Below are 24,198 nucleotides of genomic sequence, written 5' to 3'. Positions count from 1 at the left end.
CCTGCCCCACAGTGCCTGAGTTTCAGCATCCTGTGTCCCACCTTGTCATGATGTATTGTCCTCCCCTTTATCGGTGAAATGAGTATATTTTCCTTTATCAATAAAATAAGTGTGTTTTTCTCTAATTCACATGCAGAGATTCATTATGCTAAGGGAGGGATTAAAGGAGTGAAAGGCATGATTCCTGTCTCAGGAAGCCCACGTTGATATAGGAAAAACCAAACTCGGCAGAGGTTAAGTAGATGCTCTTACTGCTTAAGCAGTGAAAACCAAAAGAGATGAAGAATAATATTCCTTTCTTTAATAATAATATAGATTCCATTGTGTGGTAGCATTTTTTATGTTTCTTAACAGAGTAGTTTGACTCGCAGGTTGACTAATTACAATACCTTTTAGAAATCTGTTACTACACTGCATTGGTTGGATATTGCCAGTGAGTGTTGGCCATTCGGCACACCTGCTGACCTGAAAACAAGTTGAGACCCGGGGACGGTGTTGGCTTCACCATCTGAATTTTGTTCAGTGTGTTGGGAGTGTGTGTCAGGCAGCTTCAACTACAGGTTGATTCATCTGTGAGTTTGGGGTTTATTCAGTCACAAACTGACCTTCCAGCAGGTCTTTTGGTAAGAACTCTATCACGTTCCTCTTCATTTTGCAGGAAATAAATGAAATACAACATTCTTTTCAGCTGTGTCTTTTTCTCTGTGGGTCCATGCCTTTTGTGACCGTAAGAAGTGATTGTGTCTGTGTCTGGGTCTTTTGCACACTTGCAGTATTAACACAAATGGTTCCCCCTTCCCCACTTTCCCTCCTGTGTTTTACAGGCAGTCAGATGCCTCCTCAGCCACCGGGCAGCCAGTCAGAATCCAGTTCCCATCCTGCCTTGAGCCAGTCACCAATGCCACAGGAAAGAGGTGAGTCTTCAGCTCGCACCCTATGCACTGATCCTGCTTTGAGTATAGAAGGCTTATATGAGTTTTCTCACCCATTTGTCTCCTTACAGATGGTTTAGTTAAAGGATGACTATCAGATAAAGAGAACTCTACATGTAACGACAAATTTGGGAAGAGGGGATTCTTTCTTATAGATTGGGTGACATATTTCCAAAGTGTAATTCAAGGCCCAAAGAATCAACATGTCCTCGTGTCACCATGAAGCATAGTTTGTGTTTGATTGTAGTCTGCTGGTCCAGCTGGGTGCAGATGGCTAAGAATGGCTCAGTGTGGACATCAGTCCTAGTGAAGTCACGCTTGTGAGCACGTGTGCTGATCTGCCAGGTCACTTGTTTCCTATTTAATAATAACATTTTAAACTCGTATTTCAACTTGTCATATAAAATTGTGAGATCTTCTAACTGGAACAGACCTGAAAGGTCACGAAGTAGTCCAGTCACCTCGGTTTACAGATTAAGAAACTGAGGACTGTACAGGTGCTGGCCATTTCCTCACTCCTAACAGCTGCTTAGGGGCTGAGCCAGGAAAAGAAATTGGGCTTTTCCTGAAGCCTCGGAACAGATGTCCCACATCTGCCAACTGTGCTTCCCTCAATGCGGTGTCAGCCTGTGGTGCCTCTGTGTCCCCAAGTGTGTTGGTCCTCCCCTCCTGTCAGTGGTGCCGCTGCTCCTGTGGTGGCGGTGGTGGTGATTTTAATTCAGGTCAGTGTAGACTGGGGCTTACTGCACCATGTGGTACTGTGCCAGGTCACTCCCACAGCCTGTGGACCAAGCTTGTCCATCTGTATACCCTGTTCCACAGGAGATGCCACCTTGTTCCATATGGGCCTGGAGAACACAAGTTGCCAGCTAGGGGACTGATATTTAAAGGACTCCTTTGAGCCCTAACATTTATGATTATTTCTGTAAGGATTGAAGAGATGATGATTTGCTGCTAATTAGAGTTATGAGGTTTAAGTTATTTTACATATTAAAAACTCAGTGGCACATAATTTAGAAAGCAATGCCATTAAAAAGATGGATTAGTCTTATCTATATATCATTTGTGTTGAATGTTCAGTGGTAATAAAATGAATTTTTCATTTTCTAATACCTTTACTTATTAGCATTTTTATTATAGTTTAAGGTGTAGTTAATACTTTAATTCCCTTATCAAGATAATACAGGGTGTTTTAATCATGAACTAGTAATGGTTCTCAAACTTCAGGGTGCATGAGAATTTCGTGCAGGACTTGAAGGACTTGAAACCCATTGCTGGCCCACCACAGCTTTCTGATGAGGACACTTAAAACCTGCATTTCTGACTCGCTCCGGGGTTAGGACAGGAGGGCTCAGGAGCCCACCTGGGGGGCGCCACCTTTCCCCACTCTCCAGCGGGCCTCGTAGTGGTGCCAACGGGAGCATTTGTTCCTCTGCGCCCTCCCCTGTGACCTGCTGCGCGCCACTCTAGCCGTGTCCTCTAAGTCGCTCATCTGTTTTAGCTCCTCCTGGGGAGGGCGTGACCCATGTCGTGCTTGTGGGTCTCTCACCATGCTCTGTGTCTGGGGGGGTGGCTGCTCTGTCAGTGCACTGCCATGGGGGGAGAGGGTGGAGGAAGCTCTAAGCACCTGTGTGGGCCGGGCCCCGAACCAAGCTGGAGGTGGCTGTCACCTCACTAGCCCTCAAGGAGGCCCTGTGCCAGCACTTACACTGGCATCAGTCTGTTGTCATATGTCACAGGGTAAGTGCCCCTTACTTGGGCTCCCTGCACTGTTCACCTTCACATAGAACTTAGGAGACCAAAGAGAAATCCTCTCAGACCCTGAAACGGTGTCTCCTCAACCCGCACCACTGATAGAAAATGTGGAGAAGCAAGTGTGAAGGTCAGGATGACAATGAGGAAACCTGGTTAACTTTCAGCGTGAACCTGTGCACTCTCATGGCAGAATCTAGGCACTTCCATTAAGGTGACTGCATGGAAAATTACACTTATTAATGTTTTCCTCCGCTTGCCCAAGATGCTAACTCTGAACTGATTTTTTTTTTTTTTTTACATATTCTCTAAACCTCCTGAAAAACTAGAGAGACTATTTGCATTCTCTTTTGTGCTTTTATTGGTTAAATAACCCCCTAAAAAGCAGAACTTCCATTTGTAAAATGACTATTTTGTTAAATGATGCGTTGCCGTACATGAGTTAAATTTCCTTTAAAATTGGACAGCAAGGATCAAAACAAAATGACTTTATTGTTTATTAAAATTTAGGAAGAAATGTCAGCTCCTAATAACATTTGATATGATGATGAAACTCATGTGTGCTTTTCCATCACTTGTATACCAACGGTGAACATTACCTGTAAAAGGAGGTTGTAGAATACCCTTCTGGAACATTCCCCATCATTGACTCTTTACTGAAAAGCTGTCTAATTTTACTTATAACCTTATATTTGATATATGTCCCTCTTACTTAGGGAAGGGATAAGGAAAAAAGCAGGAAAAATGCAATGATTTTAGAATCTATTTTCAAAAGTATATTTCTCAGAAACTTTGATAGATCAGGTAAGAACATAGCTTCTCTATGTCTGTAGGCTCAAGTAACCATGTTGAACAGTTCCTTTTAAATATTTTTCATTTTAACAAGATGAAAACAAGACAATAATATTCCACATGTGCCCATTTTCTGTAATGTATGGTCAGGAGGGACATTTTCTTTTATGGTGTCCACAGAGCAAGAGATGGCCCACGTACTCCTGTGTGCAGGTGCAGCCTCCTTGATCCTGCCCAGAGTCCTCATGGGGCACCGCAGTGATGATACCACCACCTTGGAGCCAGGTCCCTCCAGGCCCATGAAGGCCACCTGCTGCTTTGCTGTCCTTCTTTCCTGTTTGCTGCTTATATCCCTGTGCAGGAGGAGAGTTTATAAACCTCAGGCTGCCCTGCAGGTGGGAACCACCTGGAAGGGCAGGGAGGGCAGGGCAGTGCCCACCCAAGCCTATCTCTGGTTCATCGCCCTTGCTTTGCCTGTTGGTTCTAGTATGGAATTTTGTCAAAGGTCAGTCACAAATCCATCTCCCCACATTATACATAGGTGAAAATAGCTGTGGGTTTCTATAGCTTTATGTTTTCCATCTGCATAGGTACTTGAGTGAATAAATATAAATGTGGCATCATAGGTTACAGGGGAGAAAGGCAGAGTCTTTGGCCTCTTTATTCTCTCATACAGTGTGGTCTCCTCTGTTTTCACCCATTTTTCAACATAAAACTGGATTTGATGCTTCGCTGCTGGACCTTTTTACTAATTGAATAAAGAAAATTAGTTCAGATTTTTTGATGTTTATTGCATTGCTGATGTAAATTTGAACAAACAGTGGGCCCAAACTTCAGTTTGGCGTTCTATAGTGATGTATTTGCTACTGGTTTTTATTTTTTACCAAATCTTCTCTCTGTAAACCTCACATAACAATGTTCAGAATTGCTGTTAAATCACCTCGCCAGAAAATGGAGTAGTATTAATAAGGCTACAGAGAAACAGTTAGGGTAGCCCTAAAATACTAAAATATATTTTACAGAAAAATTGTGCCAGCAAGTGTGGATTAGTTTTATCCTTGTTTCTTAATCTTCTAACATGCGTGTCTTAAAATTCTAAAAGAGCAGTATGAAACAGCTTATTGATGTGTTGCTCTGTTTTTCAAGAGGGCTTGGAAGGAATGTGGAGTAGTCATCTGAGCAGATAAATAAGTATAATAATTATTAACATTAAAGTGATCACATTTTTAACCCCTATAGCGTGTTAAGCTTAATGAAACTAGCAAATGCCCTTCTGGTTTATTGGATTAGCAATTAGGTGAAAACGTTGAAAGAAGACTTATTTATTTGGACAGATGTAGAGAGGTCAGAATTAATTTTTCGAAAACCTTTTAATTGAATTCCCTTTTAATTTTCACAGTAGTGTCTTGTTAAATATTCATGTTAATGCTGGTGGCTTTCTGGGGTCTGAACTAGATCTGGATTCTCAAAATCAACATAGATTGTTTAACCCTTTTCATCTGGTGCGCCAGCAGGGACTTCCTGAGCGTAATCCCACAGTATTTGAATAATTAGAAGGTAGTAATGAGGATTTAATTAGTCCTTGAGATATGCTGGAACAGAGCCCCTAAGAACTTCCCTTTCGGACGCGGATAACACACCCAATTGATGCCGCTGCAGGACTGATGTGCTGGAAAATGTATTCCATGGCCGGAGGCCGTTCTTTGGCACCATTCTGTGGCTGCCAGATCGGCACGGAGGTATTGTGGGTGGAATCTTCCAGAATTATTGAACAGCAGCTCCCAGCCTTCACGTTTGTCCCCCTTGCTAAGCAGACGTGGACCTTCTGCCGGCTCGGGAAGAAGCGCTGTCCTTTCAGCATGCAGGCTGGCTGTGCCTGCAGGGGACGTGGCTCAGGTCCTCTCCATGGTGCCGTGGTTGGAGAGGCTGGATGAGGGGTGCGTCCACTGTGGCAGCTGGACCAGAGAACAGATAGCACAACTGCGCATTTGCATAACATAACGTAGGGTCCTTGACAGCTATTTGTCAACAGAGTCACAAAAACTTGGTCTTTGGAACCAGATCTCAAAGTGATGTTTATCAGTAGTCGCATTTTTATAAATATAAATAGTGCTGCCACCCAGCAAGAGCACATTGCAAGCGGGGTGTGGACGGCATTTTGATGTCCTCTTTGTGTGCCACCCAAAACGGCAAATTAGAATTTCTGTACTTCAGGAGTCTGGGGTTTACAACTTAAGTATTTTACTTAATTAATAGTATATGTGTTCATTATTCTTTTTCTTCTATTAACCCCAAGTGTTAACTGCTTTGGTATAATTTTATTCCCACCAATTAATGGTGTATTTTAGCTTCTTTGCAGTCAGAATAGAGTTTCTTATAAGATTCCTAGTCATATTCTATATGCTTAGGGCAGATCTTTTATTTTTAAATCACCGGGGGGTGGGGGGAGCTCTCTTAGAATGAGTTCAGTGTCCTGTGGATCAGCGGAGCTGGCTGAGGACATGACTGATCCTTGTTTGTGCTCTGCCTGGCGTTCCCGCATCCACAGGAGAGCCTGGCTCCTGGTGGTATTCTCACCCCCTGAGCTGGAGGGCTGCAAGCCACCCCATCTTCACGTCCTCCAGGGACTGCAAGTCTTTTCAAAGCACAGAACAGCCAGACATTAGAACATTTCTGGTTCTCAAATTTAAAAAGCTTACCATTTTGCCCAAATAGATCATTTGCTCTGACATGGTATTTCTCCCTCTTAGGTCACTGCTATTATTTAGCTCTTGCATCTGCTCCTCTACCCCTTTCTTCCCAGAAATGCTTCTCCAGCTGGACAGCTGTAGTGTCCTTCTGAGCAGGACTTCTCCTATCTGAGGAGAAGGGTCTGGCCCTAAGTGAAATGTCCAGAGGCCACCTTGCCCCCCAACCCCATGCTCTTTATGATCCAGGAATATTTCACTACATACTCATGATCTTTGAAGCTTTAATTCTACCAGCTTGTTTCAAAGGATATTTATACCATAAGTTAGTTTTGAAAATTTAAAAACTACTTCTGAATATCTTAATCGACCTAACTCCTTAATCATCAAGGATGGTTTAACAAGTTGGCCCTGAAATGGAGGAGACTGCCAAGATAACTGGGATTTAATATTTGTTAAAAATTATTCTGGTTCTGCAAACTACAGAAATTTTTTTGTTCCTCTTTCTACTGAATTCTCACTTTTAAACAGAACAGTGAATCTTTGGTGCTGGGGTGTTTCTCAGGTTATGCTGGTTGTCAGGAAATGTTTTCTTAATCCGCCTGGTTGTTCTTTCTCATTCTGCAGAGAAGGTTGTTCCCTTTCCTACTGTCTGCTCGCTGTAGGGAAATCGGCTGGTCCAAAGCATTACCGATATTCTCTCCTCGCCCCAGAGCTGGGCTATTCAGCCTCAGCTCTTGAGGATCCCTTTTATATGGCCTGTGGAGGAGGCTCCATACTAAAGCGGGTACCTGGACTTCGCTCTGGAAGCTGTTTCCAACTCCTCGAGCTTGGAACTCTGTCTTCAGGCTGGACCGTGGAACGAGCCAAAGCAGGTTGGTGTGGTCTGAGCACCACACGTGTCGGGCTTACCATGAAGTCCCTTCCCGAACTACTGTCCGGACATAGGTCCCTCAGAAAGCTGACAAGACATGTCACATACTGTGAAAACCAATTGATGTTCATTGGGAAATCATCTGTCTTTTTAAAAAAATATTTTTAAAAGCATAATTTTGCCAGCTTTTGTTGTATGCCATCAGTATATGATCGGCAGTTAGAGGATGGTGTTGATGGTTGACTCTCACCCTTGACCTGCTCGCCGTTCCTCGGGAGAGGGCGAGGTGAATTCAGCACTGTGTGTTCTGCACTCATCTCTGCCAGTGGGTCTCCCCTGCTCCTTTTGTGTTCCTTGCCACAGTGAAAGTCTACCCTTTTCCCAACCAGGAAGCTGGCGGCCATGCTCGAAGCTTTTTTCTCCCACTTCTTCCCCAAGCTGAGTGACCTCCCCACTGGACTGCAGTGCTTTCTACACCTTTGCAGCTCTAATTGCACTGTCACTTCCCAGTCCAGCCAGCCGAGCCCCTTCAGCAGCCTCTGGCTCTTTTTCCTGTCCGCTTTCCATGCCTCTTCCCGAACAGTCTGTCCAAAAGAGCAGAATTGCCTCAGGAACTTTGCCTTGCAGAGAAGCACACTAATTTGTTAGCAGGGCCCTTCCTTACCCGCTCCCACCTCTTCTGCTCTCATCACACTGTGTGGCACATCCTCCTGCCATATTGACCCTCTTCTAGGACCTTTATATACTCTTTCTCCAACTGGAGTGCTTTGCCTCCCACACTGTCTCTGCTCCACCCCCTGGGGCTCGTCTTGCTGGACCAGCGTATTGATCCTTCAGGTTCTGGTAGCCTGGCACATGGGCGGGCAGGAGGCAGTGCCCCACACAATGCTGCCCCTGTAGGTCAGGTGCCTCAGGAGGAGGCAGCTTGCTCAGAGCCACACGCAGTGAGGAAGAGCTGCACGCTGCAGGCCCAGAGCACCTTGAGCTAGCTCCATAGGGCCAGGGCCATCTCATTGTCATGGTCCAGAGACAGTCTGCCAGGGCTTTGGATTCAGAAGATCTGAGTCCAGGTGGAAACCGTACACTATCCAGTTTTGTGATCTGGGACAAAATTAATTAAATCTCTGCTCCCTTAAATATGGATCAGAGTATACCGTGAACTTATTACAAAGGTCAAAGGAGATCTTGTCTCTGAAGTTGGTAAATTGCATGGCATTGTGAAACATAAATATCAGGTACATCTAGCCCACGTGTGAGCGGGGGTGAAAGTCCATAGAAAGTAGATTGTTTGCTCCTTCCAGCACAGAGACATACGTATGCTCTCTTTGCCCTCAGCTCTGAAACCGACCTTTGCAGCTAAAATTTTGAAGATGTGCGCATGGGAAGGCTGGATGTTTTGTCCCCATCTGCCATCTGGTAGTCAGTCTGATTCCTCCCCTGATTCTAATTTACTCAGTGATCGATGGTCGAGGTTTCGAGGGTAGTCAGTAGCCGAAAGGGCTGTCGTGGAGGGGCACCTTCGTTGCTGTGGTGTGCGCCCCCATGCGTGGGGCACTGCAGGCTCGGGAAAAGGAGAGGGAGCGATTCTGCCGGTTAACCTAATAGCACAGCTGGTAGGACGCAGGGGTCCCAGGTTAAAGCCTTGAACGGGCCATTAGTTTCTGTCTTCCTCAAAGCAATTCGTGTTGTGAAGAGAAGCAGGCAAGAAAATAAATACTGAGGATATTAAAATGTACCAAGAATACTTTTTGAAATTTATTTTTCTCTCCAAATGGGACCTGTTTGTGAAGAGCAGTGACTTGTCTTTCTGGTTGGAGACACTGGGTGGTTTGTGACCATCATTTCACACATGTAGCAAGACATCTTTTATTGAACTGGCTTCCAGAAGCAAGGTAGTCATTCTGTGAGTTTTTAACAGGTGCCAACATGAAAATAAGTTGTCCATGTGCTACAGAGAGACCATGCTTTGCTTTTTGATCACACGTGGAACCTCAGGTATCTTATTGGGGTCCTGACTGCGTGGAGCTCTCTGCTTCACAGGAAGCACCTGTGGAGAAATTAGACCTCGGGGTTTCCATCCTGGCTTCCTACACCAGCCGGGCGCTCTTCCCTGGCTGTTTCTTTTTCATGTAGTGACAAACCATGACTTGGGCTTTGTGCTTAGCTTGCTTTTTTTGCAACAGAATTTAAAGACTCTAAAATTAATGTTGCAGGATATGTTGTGTTGTGTGAAGATGAAAAGAATACACAGTTGGAGGCCCAGACCCGTGTTCAAATTCCTTTCAGTTTAATTTTGGGAAATTCGTTCACTGTTCATTTACCTGCTTCTACATTCACTTTCTAACGTCCTTCAACCCAAAAGCACATTTTCCTTGAATGGTACTTTCACCCATCGTGACAGTTTTGGAGTTCTTTGTTTTTTATATTTTTTTTAGTTGTAGAAGGACACAACATCTTTATTTGTTTCATTTTATGTGGTGCTGAGGATCGAACCCAGTGCCTCGCACATGCAAGGCAAGCACATGCCAGTTTTGGAGTTTTGACTACCTGTCATTGCATATCTGGGTTCATGGAGCTTCCTGGTAGTTTCCTATATCAGTGCACCACAAATATACCTTAGGGCCTAGGTTTACTTTTTAAATTTAAATGTAATTTAATTCTGTTTTTGATAACTCTTTAGTGCCTCTGAAGATCAGCTATATCTGTCTTGTCCAGAAAAGAATTTTTCCCATATCCCTACGGCACAGAAATAATCTGAGTTCAGTTTCATCTCTTATTTGGAAAATTTTTATAATGACTTCATAAATCAGTGGCTTTAAACATTTTGAGACTACTAAGTTTCGATCTTTCCTTATTTCTTTTTTGCAAATAAGAGAATCATACGTTGCATTTCTTTAAAACTGGGGAAAACATCCATTAAACAAATCACAAATACATTAGTGCTAAAGAAAATGTTGGAAAGGTCTTAAAAAGTCATATAATAAAAAGATAGATCACACCTGTAATCCTAGTGGCTCAGGAGGCTGAGACAGGAGAATCGCAAGTTCAAAGCCAGCCTCAGCAACTCAGCGAGGCACTAAGCAATTCAGCAGGACCCTGTCTCTAAACAAGGACAAAAAAGGACTGAGAATATGACTCAGTGGTTAAGCACCTCTGGGTTCAATCTCCGGTACCAAAAAACAAGATAGATAAATATTTTAGAACTGCTGATTCATGTAGGCCAGTTTTCCCAGAGTAATGAAGGGATTTTTCTTTATTTGATGAAAGAAAATTATCTCTTGGCTTAATCTTTAAAACTGGGTCTCCATAATGCAAAATGAATATCTTTTTTCCTAGACCTACCACGTGACAAGAATGGATTATTGGTTTGAGGTTTTCCATCGCTAGTAAGGTTGCTACCATAGGAGAATGACCCTAAGTAAACCGTGCTTTCAAAAGGCAGACCAAATGCCTCCCTGTCAGGTCCTGGCAACCCTGTGTCCCCTGTGCTATCTTTAGCTATTGGATATTTGGAAATCAGAGTTCAAAAAATTACCAAGTTGTCATTAAATATGTGTACATTTGGAATACAGATTGTTGGTCTCTTATCAGATGGTGAAAAGAAGCTGCCCGAGATTTCTCCCAGAATCACAAGATCAGCAGGAAGCTGCCAGCAAAATGCCCTTGTCCTGGACAGGGTCTTACAGTTGTGAAGAGACAGGTCTCCCTATGTCAGACCTGGGTCTTCCTGTAAACCCTGCATAAAACCCTCAAGGATTGATAAATCCATTGCACAGATGTCTGTGAAGCTAGCCATTGTCATGGTGCCTGAGATCCTGTGGGCCAGGAGCGTTGCTCTTTATCTTGAGAATCTGTTCAGACCCTTGATAGAAATCTGTGTCTCTATCCCTCCCCTCCTCCTGCCCATCTTCCCCCTCTCATTCACCCTCCCCATATTTCCCTCTCTGCCAGGAAGGATGTACACCGAATCTTGGGCCATGAGAGATAATCAGTACTTCCTAGAGTTTAGTAGAGAGTCTAAGCTTTGCTTTTCTGAGCCAAATAACGTGGCAGGTCAATTATTTCTGGAAGCAGCTATTTGTAGAGGTGCAGTGCTGTCTGAATAGTGAGCCATGTGAGGCAAGCTGCCCCTCAGCTCTGACTGGCTCTGGTAGAAGAGGCGTGGAACAGGTCCCAGAGACACGGGCCTCAGGCTACGGGTCAGGGTCTCACAGCGCACCACAGAGGTGTGACCACTGCCCAAACCCTCAAGGCAGTTTCTGTCTTCATTGATGAATAGCCTATAGGGAAACCCGGCAAGGGAGACAAGTTTGAAAACTTGGAGTCATTCCAGCAGAAGTAGATGGGGGGCTATATTAAAAATCATGTGACTAATAGTACCGTCACTCACTGAGCCTGTTGTGTGTTGTGCCCGTGCTTTACACATCGCCTCACTTCCTTTTATGAGGCAGGTTCCTGTCGGAGAAGGAACCTGGGCTTGACTGTGAACTTGCCAGAAGCTCCCGACTGTTATCAGGGCAACCACACTCTGAGCTCTGCCCGCAGGCCCACCCTCCTCAGGCCCACGCAGGGCTGGGAAGAGCAGAGGAACCTAACAGGCGGACGAAGGACGTGTGGTGGTTTCTGGACCGAGAGGCCTCTTTTTCCTTTCCTTTCCTTCTGCCACCCGTTGGTTGTTGCTGTTCTCGACAGTCCTTCCTTCAGCAGTGATGCCCTGAACACAGGGGGAACAAGGGAGCGACAGTCTGACCCACTGAGCTGCTTCTGCACAGTAAAAGTAAATGGATCCAGAATGGAGTTGCCTTTTTATTCACTATGGGCATATGGATCTGTCCAACTCCGCACTAGACACCCTGCTTGGACACAGGAGAAGAGAGCTTTTGAGTACTCAGGTGCTCAGTCTGGGAGAGAGCCAGACACATAGATGACTGCGTGGGGACAGCTCCACAATGCCTGACATAAGGCCACTGTCCATGCATGTGAAGGAGGCCGGTATCCTGAGGGCCAAAGCAGTGTGGCAGGCAGGAGCCTGGGGAAGGCTGAAGTGGAAGCGAAGGCCTGCAAGGCACAGTGTGTTCAACAGGGGGCGCTGCAGAGCACCTTGCTTTCACCTTCTGCTTCCCTTTAGTGAATTTCTTTCCCTATTGATAAGTAAAATATCAGAGTACATTACACATAGTAAGGGTAAAACTTGTTTTGTGAAGCACAGTGTATCAAATGATGTATGGAGGCTGAGGCAGGAGGATCTCTTGAGCCCAGAAGTTCCACACCAGCCTGAACAACATCTGAAACCCCACCTTAAAAAAACAAAAATAAAAGAATCTTTCCCATGGCTAGGTTCCTTATAGGGATGCGGCTCAGTGGTAGAGCTTAGCATGTGTGAGACCCTAGGTTCCGTCTCGGGAATGTCAACAGCAACAGTTTCCTAATCGTGAACCGCAGTTTGAAAAATGTACATAACCTCAGCAAATTAACCTCTATGAGCCACGGTGTCTTTAGGTTGTTTCGAAACTTAAATGAACTAATAATGAGCAAACTTTAGCACATGATATATGTTCATTAAGCGTCACCTGTATACCTAGCACCCTACCTGGAAATATTTCCTAAGTGGCAGGATTTGCATAGACTTGTAGGACCAAAGCAACCTAGTACCTATAGGGAGCTCAGAGCTCCTGAGGGACAGAAGCACAGTCGGATGAGGCAGGAGAGGGGAGGGGCCCAATGCCAAAGGCGTGTGGGTTGGGCTGGGAAGTGTGGCCTGCTTTCTGTGAGTAGGTCTTAAACAAACCCTGTTGCCAGGTCCATGGAGAGGTGAGAGGATGTGGGGCAGAATCATGTGAAGACAGCCTCGTTCTGAGAGGAGAACGGGAGGCAGGGCAAGGTAGGGGCCCAGGGGCCAAAGGCAGGAGTTGGAAGAGGTCTCGCTGCTTCTCTTGGGCGCAGTTGTTCCCTGGTTGACCTTCAGGAGCTGAGCCAGGGGAGGGTTTGGAGAAAGGGGTGAAGTGTTAAATGAAAGGGCACCCCAGGGACCTCTGGGAGTGCGGGGGCTTTGGTTCCTCCATGTTCCTCCATGTGGCTTAGGACTCAGATTCAACATGACTTCAAGGAAATCCCCCGCCTTCCCCAGTTTGGAGTGGACCCTCCCCAGATACTGACGCCACCTGTACTTTTCTTTTTTAGTACTCAGACTTACTTGCTTTGAATTGTTGGATGTCCATCTCCCACTAGAGTGGAGGCTCCCTGAGGCAGACACTGTTTTTTGCTCCTTGCTTAATATCCCAGACCAGCACTTTAAAAATGATAAAGAGAAGTAAAGGAAGTTATCACCATTGACTAAGATGTTACTATTTTTTCCTCATATAAAATTGTTAAGTTGCTTTGTAATTTTATCACTTTTCATTGTGGATAAGATTTGTTTTCTGGTCAACAAAGTTTTAAGTTGAGTGCAAGGATCACATCTTTTGCTTTACAATTTTTTTTTTCTTATTCTTTTCATAGTTCCATGAATGTTAGAGTAAAATTGAGGCATGCTGGTAGAAGATCAGTGTAACATCGTAGATGGAGTTACCAGTTTGATAGCTTAAATTGGAACTCACACAATGAATAAAGGACTCATAGAATCACTAGAAAGGCAATAGTCATGCCTTTGTATAGCATTTCCGTGGTGTTTTTCAGTGTAGAAAAGTACTTTTGCATACACTTTTCTTGTTGGATTCTCAGAATAATCTTGTAAGCCAAGGCAAGAAGTGCTTTTGCTATTTCATACAAAAGAGCCCACAGGTCCCACGTGGGGATCAGTGGAGGCAGCCTCTAACCCACATCTTCTGGTTCCAAACAGATCAATGTGTGTTTCTCCTATTCTGACACATTACCTTCTCTCTAAGTAAACAGATTTTGCTTGAAAGTCTTTTCCTAAAGGGCAGCTTATTTTTTATGTCAAAAATATACTCTCTTAATTTATGGTGTGGTAATACTAATTTTTGTGATATTTATACCCATCATGCAGAACTTAAAAACAGTAAATTTAATTATAAAAACCCTTGTATGGGGTCTCGGGTTGTGGCTCAGTGGTAGAGCGCTTGCCTAGCATGAGTGAGGCCCTGGGTTCAATTCTCAGCACCACATATAAATCATTGACAACTAAAAATATATTTTAAAAAATCTGTATACATTCACATTATAGATGAAATATATTTTCATATGGAATACCTGAGAAACACTGTTTTACATAATACATAAAATAATTGTCTAATTTAGTACTTTGTCCAGAGTTCATTCCCATGTGATATTTATTTGGAACATATAATTCTGTAGTACCTTTAATAACTCAATATATTTTCATAATGTGCAGGAAATTCAGTTCATACTTCCTAGGTTTTCCTTACTAGAAAGCAGCTTCCTAGACTCACGTGGCTTACGACTCGGGAACCTCACGCCTCCTTAAAGCTGCAGCTGCGTTCTCCCAGCTGCCCACGTGGCACAAGCTGCCATTCCATGATGACTTTCTAAAAGTGAAGTACAACCAGCTCTGTCTCCATAGATAGAGGATTGGGGGCTGGACTCGATTTTCCTCCCATCTGGGGGGAAACATTCAAACCTTTATTTCAGTCAAAATAAAGATTCAAAACAACAACAACAAAAAGAACTACCCCAAATATAAATGGAGATGACAGACCCAATTTAGATTTTTCCCAGAAGTGGCCCTGGTACCATTGAGCGCCACCTGTGTCCTAGTAGCCGAGGACGCGGCTACCTGAAGGTTGTGCAGCTGGATGGAAGCTGCACAGCAGAGAGAAAGCCCCGGGCTGCCTCTCCTGCCTGTGTCCCACTTTGGAATACATGCTCGTCATAGGCACTGACGTTTCCTGAGAGCTTTGCCATGCCAGGCCTGGCTATTGGTGTGGTCTTGAGCCCACATTAACCCAGTGAGCCTAGCATTAACTCCCCACTTTGCAGATGAGGAAGCAATAGACTTGTGTAGTTTCTGCATTTAGGATGAAAGGTGGAAGTGCCTCTTTTCCAACTAATGTCAGTCCTTATTTTTCATCAACCTGCTTTAAAAAATTATGGCAGTATTCTAGAACCTTTAAAAATTGAAGACTTCTTTAGTGGGATTACTGCTGCCATTTAACTGTGTATCACTGTAACTCTCATTTGGCTTCTAACTTTGAACCTTATTCCCCTTCAGCCCTTCTCGATGCTACCGGAGTAGAAGTGGCTTCAAAGATGCATGTCAGGTCCTGTAACTTTGCAGCTATGACAATATACAGCTGATGCCAGTATCACTCAAACCTAAGGGCCAACTTCCCATGGGCCTGCAGAGCAGGGCACTTCCATTGGTGGGCGATGGCAGCTGCCTGCTGCATGGGAGGGAGTGCTCAGGGACAGCACGGACAGGCAGATGACAGACAGCTCTAGAACAGGAACCAAGAGGTCCACTGAGCACTGTTCACGTGGACTCCTGATCAGGGAGAGAAACAGCACAGCCACGAGTCCTGAAATACCTCTGTACGGCTGCGTGGAAACACCGCTGCCCTGGCAGGCCTCTGGTAGGAGAAGGGACGGGAGGATCACCCAGGAGAGCCCTCTAAGCCCTCCAGTCACACAGGTGCCGGGCCATGTGGGTCCCGTGTATTTAAGTAAAAAACGGATGTAGAAATAAAAACCAGCTTGTTCATTCTGACTGGAAACTACACGTGAACACATGGGGTGCTGGAGTTAAGAGGTTTTCTTGGCGGTTTATGAAGCAGAACGTTAGCATTGTCGTGTCTGTCTTGAGGATGAGGAACGCTTTCACGGGTTGTAGAGTTGATCCATGTAGGAATTTCACCTCCATTTCAAGATGAGAAAACTGAGGCTCTGAGAGATCACGATTTGCCCAAGGTCACACAGGCAGTTGGTTCAGTCTGCACTGCAGGATATGTATTTACACATCTGCCGCCTCTGAAATTCTGAGCTGGAGGCACAGCACTGTAATCCAGGCCTTCTGCTGGCAGTCCAGTGCATCAGATGGCAGTAGCTGAGACAGAAGCAGGGAAATGGTCACCTCCCCCTTTTGTGGTCTTGGGGATCACAGGGAAAGGGGTGATTCCTGTGGAAAATAGACAAGATTTTAAGAAGCTCCTCTAAGTGGAAAATTAGCTTTCCAGTTTTAATTTCTATTTGAGGAGGTGAATTACATGCCTCATAGAACTTTTCCCTAAGTTACAGAATTCGGTGCTGTGACACATTCCATTTGTGGTGTTTTGTTTGTGTCGCAGTACTAGGGATCAACCAGGGCCTCACACGTGCTGGGTAAGTGCTCCACCACAGAGCTACAACCTGAGCATTGCATTTAAACGAGCTTTCAGATTCCACTTCCTTTTAAAGTCTTTTCACAAACTTGATTTTTCTGCAAAATTCCTTTGATCATTGGGATAGTTCACGTGAGGTGAACAATAGTCTAAAATAAAGTACTGAACAATAGTCTAAAATAAAGAAGTAGCTTGCCCAGGTGAGAATTCTTAGAACTCACTTGAATAAGCCGTAAACCTGCAGGAAAGGTTCCAGAAGCAACAGCCACTGTTGGCTGTAGGGTATCATTGGAGCTTCTGAGGCCTTTCACGTGGACACCTTTCTGATCGAGGTGAAATCGAATGCTAAAGGACCCATGTTGCTGTCCTTACTAGCTAATAAAGAGGAAAGCAGTCAGGAGAGAAACTCACACAGTCTGTGTGGAATTGGAATTTTTTGTTTTAATTCAAACAGGCTGTATCTGAAACTCTAGAGAATTTTATAGTAAAGCTTAGATAAATATTTCATGTAACATCTTAAGAAGCAATCACTTATAGTAATTTTAGTCCTCTGATTTCTGTTTGTTTTCAGATTTGAAAAAGCAAACATTTTCTGTGATGATTTATATCTGGGAGCTGCCAATTGAGCCCAATTTCAGAAGGCTTATCTTTATAAATAAATTAAATAGGATGATAAAGACTAGCTCTACCTACTTTTATCTCTTTAGGCAGAAGCAATGTTAAAAGATACCTCCCTCTCTCTTTTTTTCTTACTGAAATGTAAACCATGGCCTTTGTAAACACGAAGTGCCATTTACCCTCCCAAGTTCACGCAGCCCTGGATGGAGCCTGTCTCACCCGGCACCACTGCAGTCGGTTTTCTTTGAAAATTGCAGCCCTGCTCCTCCTGTAGAGCAGGAGCAACCCTCCTCGCCCCAGCTAGGACCTTCCCTTGGCAACGCGGGCACAGTGACCAGCACAAATGCTTGGTTCTGAGAGCTGTTTCTCAGACTGCCCCTTGTTGGTTTGCTACTTTAATGACATAAGCTTTTCTTAGAAACATGTCTCGACTCAGGCGCGCTCTGTCCAGATGAGTTTTCGGCGCATGCTGCTTACTCGTGTTTGCCCTGGCTGCTGGCACATGGGCGCACCTGACATCGTAGTTCTGTAAACTGTCAGGTAAAGATTCATCTTCTTTATCCATTTAAAATACTGCATGACCCCTACCGTGTTGTGCTGAGCACTTTCTTGTGTGCCTAAAGAATCAAACCTTCATTCATTTTAAAAAAAGAAAACAAGGCTCGTTTTCAATGCTTTGTGCCACAAGCCCCGAGAGACCACTCGGGATGCAGCAGTAAGCCCACGTGTGACCCTGGCCATTGTGGGACTTACGCCTCAGTGGGGAAGAGCAGTGATACGTGAGCCAAACAGTAGTAGCATAGCATGCTTGCGATTGTCACAAGTGCTGGATAAGGAAGAGCCAGGGCTGTGAGACCGCAGGGTGGGAGGTGAGGCAGCTGCCGGGCCGTGCAGGACCTGTGACTGGGTCAGGTGTTTGCATCCGAGTCCCACCAACACTGGGGAGCCTCCAAGGGCTTTCTGCAGTTCGCCTGCAACGGGACAGCGTGATTAGCTGGCAGGGCCGCGAGTGGCTCAGGACACCAGTTGACGGCTCTTGCTCTGGAGCTCAGAGGGGAGTGGACAGCTGGGGGGCGGGCGCGGGACCTTCACTCTGAGCAGAGGTGATGAGGAGCTGCGCATGTGCAGGCCTCCCAGCTCTGCGCGTGCTTTCAGGGCCTTGCCTTAGGAGCCGTTACAGTGACTTGCCTTTCTTCCTCTTCTCCTCTCTCCAGGTCAAGTTCACCATCTTCTGGGTTCGGGGGAGCTCTCTAATGAGAGTTCAGGATTAGGACAGAATGACCCATGGCACCCTCCCAGATCCCCCACCTGGGTTTGAGATGTCCTTGGATATTTCTGTGGGGAACTCAGTACCAGCCCTCTCCCCAAGGACCCTCCGCACAATCCTGTGTCCGTTTTTGTGCGTGCAGAGATTTTGAAGCACCTGTGCTTACATGTTCCATCTGTTTTCCACATAGGTTTTATGACAGGCACACAAAGAAACCCTCAGATGTCTCAGTACGGACCGCAGCAGACAGGACCGTCCATGTCACCTCATCCTTCTCCTGGGGGCCAGGTGCACCCTGGAATCAGTAGCTTTCAGCAGAGCAACTCCAGTGGGACTTACGGCCCGCAGATGAGCCAGTATGGACCCCAAGGTAAATGCGGCTCAGTGAGCGGCACGAGTCTTTCTATGCTCTGGACCATTAGAGTTTTAATGTCTTAGGTGTGCTTTAAGGTTCCCTTGGGGCTGGGGTTGTGGCTTAGGGGTAGAGCGCTTGCCTAGCGTGTGTGGGGCACTGGATTCCATCCTCAGCACCACATGAGAAAATAAATAAAGTTATTATGTCCATCTACCACTAAAAATGAAAAAAAAAAAAAAAAAAAAAAGATTCCCTTGGTGCCTGACAGTGATGAGGTTAATGCAGACCCACTGTCCTTGAGTTGTCCATAACGCTGGGAAGAACCACGGCCTCTGTTCCTTAAGTATTTGCACATCAGACGCTGTGTAAGTGTTCCTCGTGTTAACAATCACCAATAAGGGGGCAGACCTGTCTCTACAGTGTCATTCTAAATACGTGCGGAGAAAAGGACACAAGCCTTACCCTTAGAAAGTTTCTCATTTATTAGGGTTCATCTGTGGGACTCCAATTTTGTACCTTCCTCTCAGTAATCCCCTTCAGGATCATGGACTCCTGGCTCAGAAAGGTGTCCCCCTGGCACAGCCTGCCAGCCTGTCTTTGGGGTGCTGAGCAAGTGGGGGCATTTCTCACTTCCCTGGCCCTTACCTTCCGATTCCTAGAAGACATGACAGAGCCTGACGCAGATGCACATCCTCAAGCGGGAAGGAAAGGAGAGCATGCCCAGATGCCCATGCAGGTCCACCCTCCCGGGAGCGCTTGTAGGTTTTGTCAGATATGCATAAAGTCCTTCTATCAAGGTTTCGCCTGAGCTGGATGTAGATGTGCATTTTTGAAGTCACTTTTGGGCAGTAGGACGTTTGAACGTAGCATGTTTTATATTTTTGTTTACCAGACGTTAATGGATAATTTAGAGAATGAGGTAATCTAGCACAATTCCTGGAGTTTCCTCACTTCTAAAAAGCGAACGCTCCAGGTGAAGACGAGAGCCTTGGGCTGCTCACCCCTCTGTTGGCACTCTGCCCCTCCCGGCCTCTGCGGGACAGCCTCCTAGAGAGCCATGTGTCTGTAGCAAGCCGGGCCACACTGAGGAGGGGCCCAGGCGCGTGGCGGAAAGCCCCGTCGTTCTGGGCATGGTAGTTATAGTTTGCGGGGGTGGTCAGTCTGTCTTGGTCATGAGGACTGTCCTCTGCCATTCCAGAGCTGCCGGCACTGCACTGTGTCCTTGCCTTTCTCTGCTGCCTTCTCTCCCCTTTCCAGCTGCGTCTGTATTAGGAAACCCAGAGCACGACCCTTCCCCTTGGCACGTGTGCACCCGGGCAGAGCACCTGGACACCACGTTCTGCGTGCGTCCTAGGGTTTTCCGTGTTATTAGCCCAGCAAGCCTTGGAATTTGTCCTGGCTGACAGTAATGGCTGCCTGTCCCTGTCTGCACAGGTCATCGTGACCTGAGGCAGAACTGTGGTGACTCCCCTGGGCGCTGCCCTGCTGCCACCCTCACTGTTCTCTAGCTGTCACAGAGAGAAAACTGTAGGCCTTTGGAAAGCAGCTTAAAATCGTGGTGGGCCTGGAAAACGCAGACTTCCTCTCAGAAATGTGCTTGGAGACAAGGTTGCAGCTCTGTTCTCAGACAGAGGGCTGAATGCTGAGGGTCAGGCCTCAACCTGCCACCCTGAGGGCTCTGTGTGGCCTTTGAGATACTCCCCAGTCAGTCAGGCATGGAGCCTCTCCTCTGCTTAGTGACAGACCGCCTCCAGCCATCCACCCAGGCCTCTGTGAATCAACCTTGAGCTTGTGCTGTGGAAGCGATAGAAGGGGGACCATTTCCACGGAATGGCTTTCCTTTTTGAAAGAATCCTTCAGTTTTCTAGAATCATTGGTTATGAAGACTCTTCACTAAGAGCACTGAGCCTGCAAAATTCTCACCCAGTTTGCTGTGTGTCCTTGGAATATTGCTTACGCCTCTGTGAGTTACTTTTCTTATGGAAGATGAGAAAATTGGATTCTGTTACCTTGGAAGTAGCTTCCAAGTCCTGCGTTCCACAAGCCGAAATTTTGCTTCAGTTCCAGGCTGTTTTAGACTAGCGTAGCCCTGGATCCCCATGGGACAGTGGAGTGACGTTGGCACGGCGGAGGGACGCTTTACCTCTGAGCTCACCCAGCCCTTCGAGTTTTCTCTTGGTGGGGTCTGGCTGGGAGGTCGGCCAGCCTGGAGCCCGCCATCCTCCCGAGAGAAGGCGTCTCGGGGGTTCTTCAGGTGTGCTTTCTAACACAGGCTGGCAGTAGGAGTGACCTGAAGCAAGAGTGATGTTCACGACCGGCATCCTCCCCACCCCCTGCCCCACGTGCCCCCCACTCTCCACACAGCAGCACATGCTGTCACTCCGAGGCGCACCCCGTCAGGGGTCCTCACCGGCGCTGATGCCAGGGACTGGAACCAGTGTCCAGGTTTCTCATGTTCAAATCCAAACCACAGCCCAGCCTCAGCAGGAGAGGACACAGGCCACGAGGACTCTGCTGCTCAGGAAGCGTTCTTACCTTTGCCTTTCTCCTCGTGGTCCTTTGAGGTGGGGACACAAATGGTATTTTCTTTCCTTCTTCCCCTTAATTACCTACTCAGATTACCAGGAAAACTTTCTGCTTGCATTTTCCCATTTTAGGTTTTCACTTCTTTGGAAAGACACGTGTGCAAATGGCAAGTGTCCTTAGCTCTGTCCTGTCTTGAACTCAGACTTTTTCTTAGGTCGTATCTATAGAGCACTCAGAAAGGTACTTTTTACCTCCGTTTGTACTTTTGTCAGGAGCAGCTTCTCCAAAATTGTTCTTGATAATCCAGAGCCTGTGTTAACAAATGTGTCGCTGCCCTGGGCCTACTCAGGCTTCTTCATGTGGGTCCCCTTCTGTCCTCACAGCACCTTGTGGGGCAGGCCATGTTGTCACACAGCTTCACTGAGAAAGAATCTGAGGCACAGAGCGGTCAGCACTTGCCCCAGGGTGGGCAGTGACGAACGTGGCCAGCCCACTCCCCTGGTGCGGGGAAGGCCCTCAGAGCACATCCCATCTGTGAACCAGAAACCGAAGCCTCGAGGAGGTTGGTCATTGACCCACAACCCCACGGGGTCACCTGGCAGAGCCAGGTTCACACAAGGGACTGTGGCCTCAGAAGCCTCTCACACGGTCACTGGCTGACTGCGTCCCGGGCCTCACGTGCCCCCTTCATTCATGGGCCTCATGGAAAGCAAAAGCAAGGCCTGCCACGTGCCCTCAGGAGCCAGGAACATGGCAGGGACACAGGCGTGGAGATAGATCAGAAGCGCCCACGGGGTCAGGAGAAGAACCCTGTGAAGTGAAGAAGGGAAGTGTCAGCAGTACTGTAAAATCCGAGCAGCCACACACAGATAAGAGGAGCCAGCTTGAACGTGTGGACTATGTAATCACGGTCTACTCCACCAGGTAAGACCTCCATACCTTCAAGGAGACACACGCAGTGACTGCCCTTGCAAAGTGTCTGCAGGGAGAGAGGCCATAGGAACTCACTTTCATAAATAGAAAGAACTTAGGTGAATGACTCCTGATCATTAATAAGTGGGTTTTCATGACAGAAGAGCTGGAATCAGCTTCACCTTCATCGCCCTTTCATTTCTTAAGGACAAAGATTCTAGTTTGATTTTTGTGTTCTCTAGAAGAACATCTGTCACATCTGAGCATCTACAAATACTCTGTGTATTTGACACTAATTGCAAAGAGTCCTTAGGACCTGGCTGTGATTTTGCTACAAATAAAATAGGCAGGTCACAACAGTCCTGAAAGTAGATTCTCGCAGTTGTTCCTTGCTGGTACAGTAGCGTCTGGGCATGCTGCACAGGTTGTACACTGACACAGCCTGGTGCTGTGCCTTCGCTTTGTAGTGTCCATTTTAGGCAGCAGAGGACCTCCAGGCAGGTAAGTCTGATGGACAGTTTACTTCTCAGTTTGGAAAAAGGTGTGTTTCAGAAGGGTTTAAACATTTTTCTTTAAAATAAATTAAAAGCCATCTGAAATCTTCCTTTTCCCTTCCTTTCTCAAATTCAGCAAAGGCAAAATCATATTAAGTTGAAATGAATGCAGTTCCAAAGCAGTGAATTATACAGTAATGATATTGAAGCTATCTTGGTTCTGGAGGAACAAGGTCCAAATATCAGAAGTTGTCCCTTTTGAGGGTCTCTTGTGAGCCCCTGGCGTGCATGATCCAGGGTTCTGGCTCCACTGTTGTAAATCTGGGTCCCTGTTTTTCCTCCTGGCTTCCACAGGGGAGGTGCACGGGTGCCTGCTTCCTGAGCTGTGACCTGGAGTCAGGTCGCCATGGTGCCCGAGGTGGGCACCATTGTTTTTGGACTCGCCAACAGCTGTCTCTGCTGGTTGCTCCCCTGCATTCCACGTTTTTCTTGAAACAGGTCCTAACACACTTTGGGATTGTAGCTTCTTGTTCCCTGAGCCCTGTTTTATGTTTAAATTGACAGTTGGAAGCAAAAGGATAATCCATTTTCTATACTGTTTTGTTTTATTGAAGGAATATTCTAAACCCCTGTGTTAATAATGTTAGAAAAAACCAGAAATGGAATTAGATCATTTTATTACCAAAGGTAGGTTGATGTAAGCAAGTCCTTTGATGTTAAATTTAGCTTAATCAGTCACAAGATTTAAGTGTGAATTTTTCTTAGACTGATAATCATGATTTGATCAAAACCTGTGAATTGGTTTTTTAAAAAGTCAAAAAAATTACAGTGCAAATCAACTTAAATGGGATAGGAAAAAAAAAAAAAGGCTGGGCACCAGCTGCACGGGGATCATGAGTCCAAGACCGACCTGTGCAGCTGATGGAGACCCTCTCAAGGAAGGGAAAAAGAAAACGAAAAAAGCATTAGTGTGACTTAGGTAAAGCTCCTTATTGTCCTTCCTGACCCTGCTGGATGCTTGATGGGTACTGAGCTGGCTGTTCAGTGCCTGAGAGTTACTCTTAATGCATGGAGTCTGGTCTTTGGGAGGGGAAACTAGGCTAATTTTTGTCTATGTAGTTTATGTACATCTGTGTTTTCTGCATTGAATTTGCTTTACTTCTTAAATTTTAGAGGAGTTAATTGTCACATATATGAGAAAATCCTACCAACAGTGAAGGTAGTAAGATAGTAAGGTAAGATAGTAGCTCTGACCGCCCCCCTCCTTTATGAACTCTGTGTGATATGGCGGTTATGTGGGTTTTTTTTTTTTTAAGAATTATGTAAATGCATGTTGATCTAGGGAAAATGTCAGTTCAATGAATTATTCCCACAAACAGTAGGATTTAATGCAAGTCAACTCTGGTTTTGACCTATATTTTTGATCTTCTTAACTGCTTGACCTATTTCATTGTCTAAAGAGTAGCATTGTGTGATAGGTCTGAGAAGAAACAGAGTTGGATGAAGTTTTTAAAAAAATACAACTTTTTTTTAACAAAGAAAGTAACTTACTTAAATACAGTAACCAGCAAATAAACACATAAAAATACTCAAAATTATTTGTCCTTGGGGAAATGAAAATCAAAGCCACAGTGATTTCTCTTTCGTACCTATTAGAATGGCTAATATTTTGTAACAGTTGACAGTATCAGGTCCT

The 24,198-nt window shown here is 45.7% G+C and overlaps 1 protein-coding gene across 11 annotated transcripts in view; it reads left to right on the top strand.

Moving 5' to 3' along the window:
* The window catches only part of ARID1B (AT-rich interaction domain 1B), a 405,422-nt gene that overhangs the window by 320,667 nt on the left and 60,557 nt on the right, over positions 1–24,198 (top strand). For all 11 annotated transcript variants that reach the window (XM_079146755.1, XM_079146754.1, XM_079146753.1 and 8 more), the window contains 2 exons: positions 825–914; positions 18,406–18,585. In XM_079146755.1, the coding sequence (XP_079002881.1) occupies positions 825–914; positions 18,406–18,585 (270 nt within the window). The remainder of the gene's footprint in view (positions 1–824; positions 915–18,405; positions 18,586–24,198) is intronic.

This window comes from Sciurus vulgaris (genome assembly GCF_902686455.1).
Source record: "Sciurus vulgaris genome assembly, chromosome: 7".
In the NCBI taxonomy this organism is placed as follows: Eukaryota; Metazoa; Chordata; class Mammalia; order Rodentia; family Sciuridae; genus Sciurus; species Sciurus vulgaris.
This window is presented reverse-complemented; position numbering and strand designations above follow the sequence as displayed.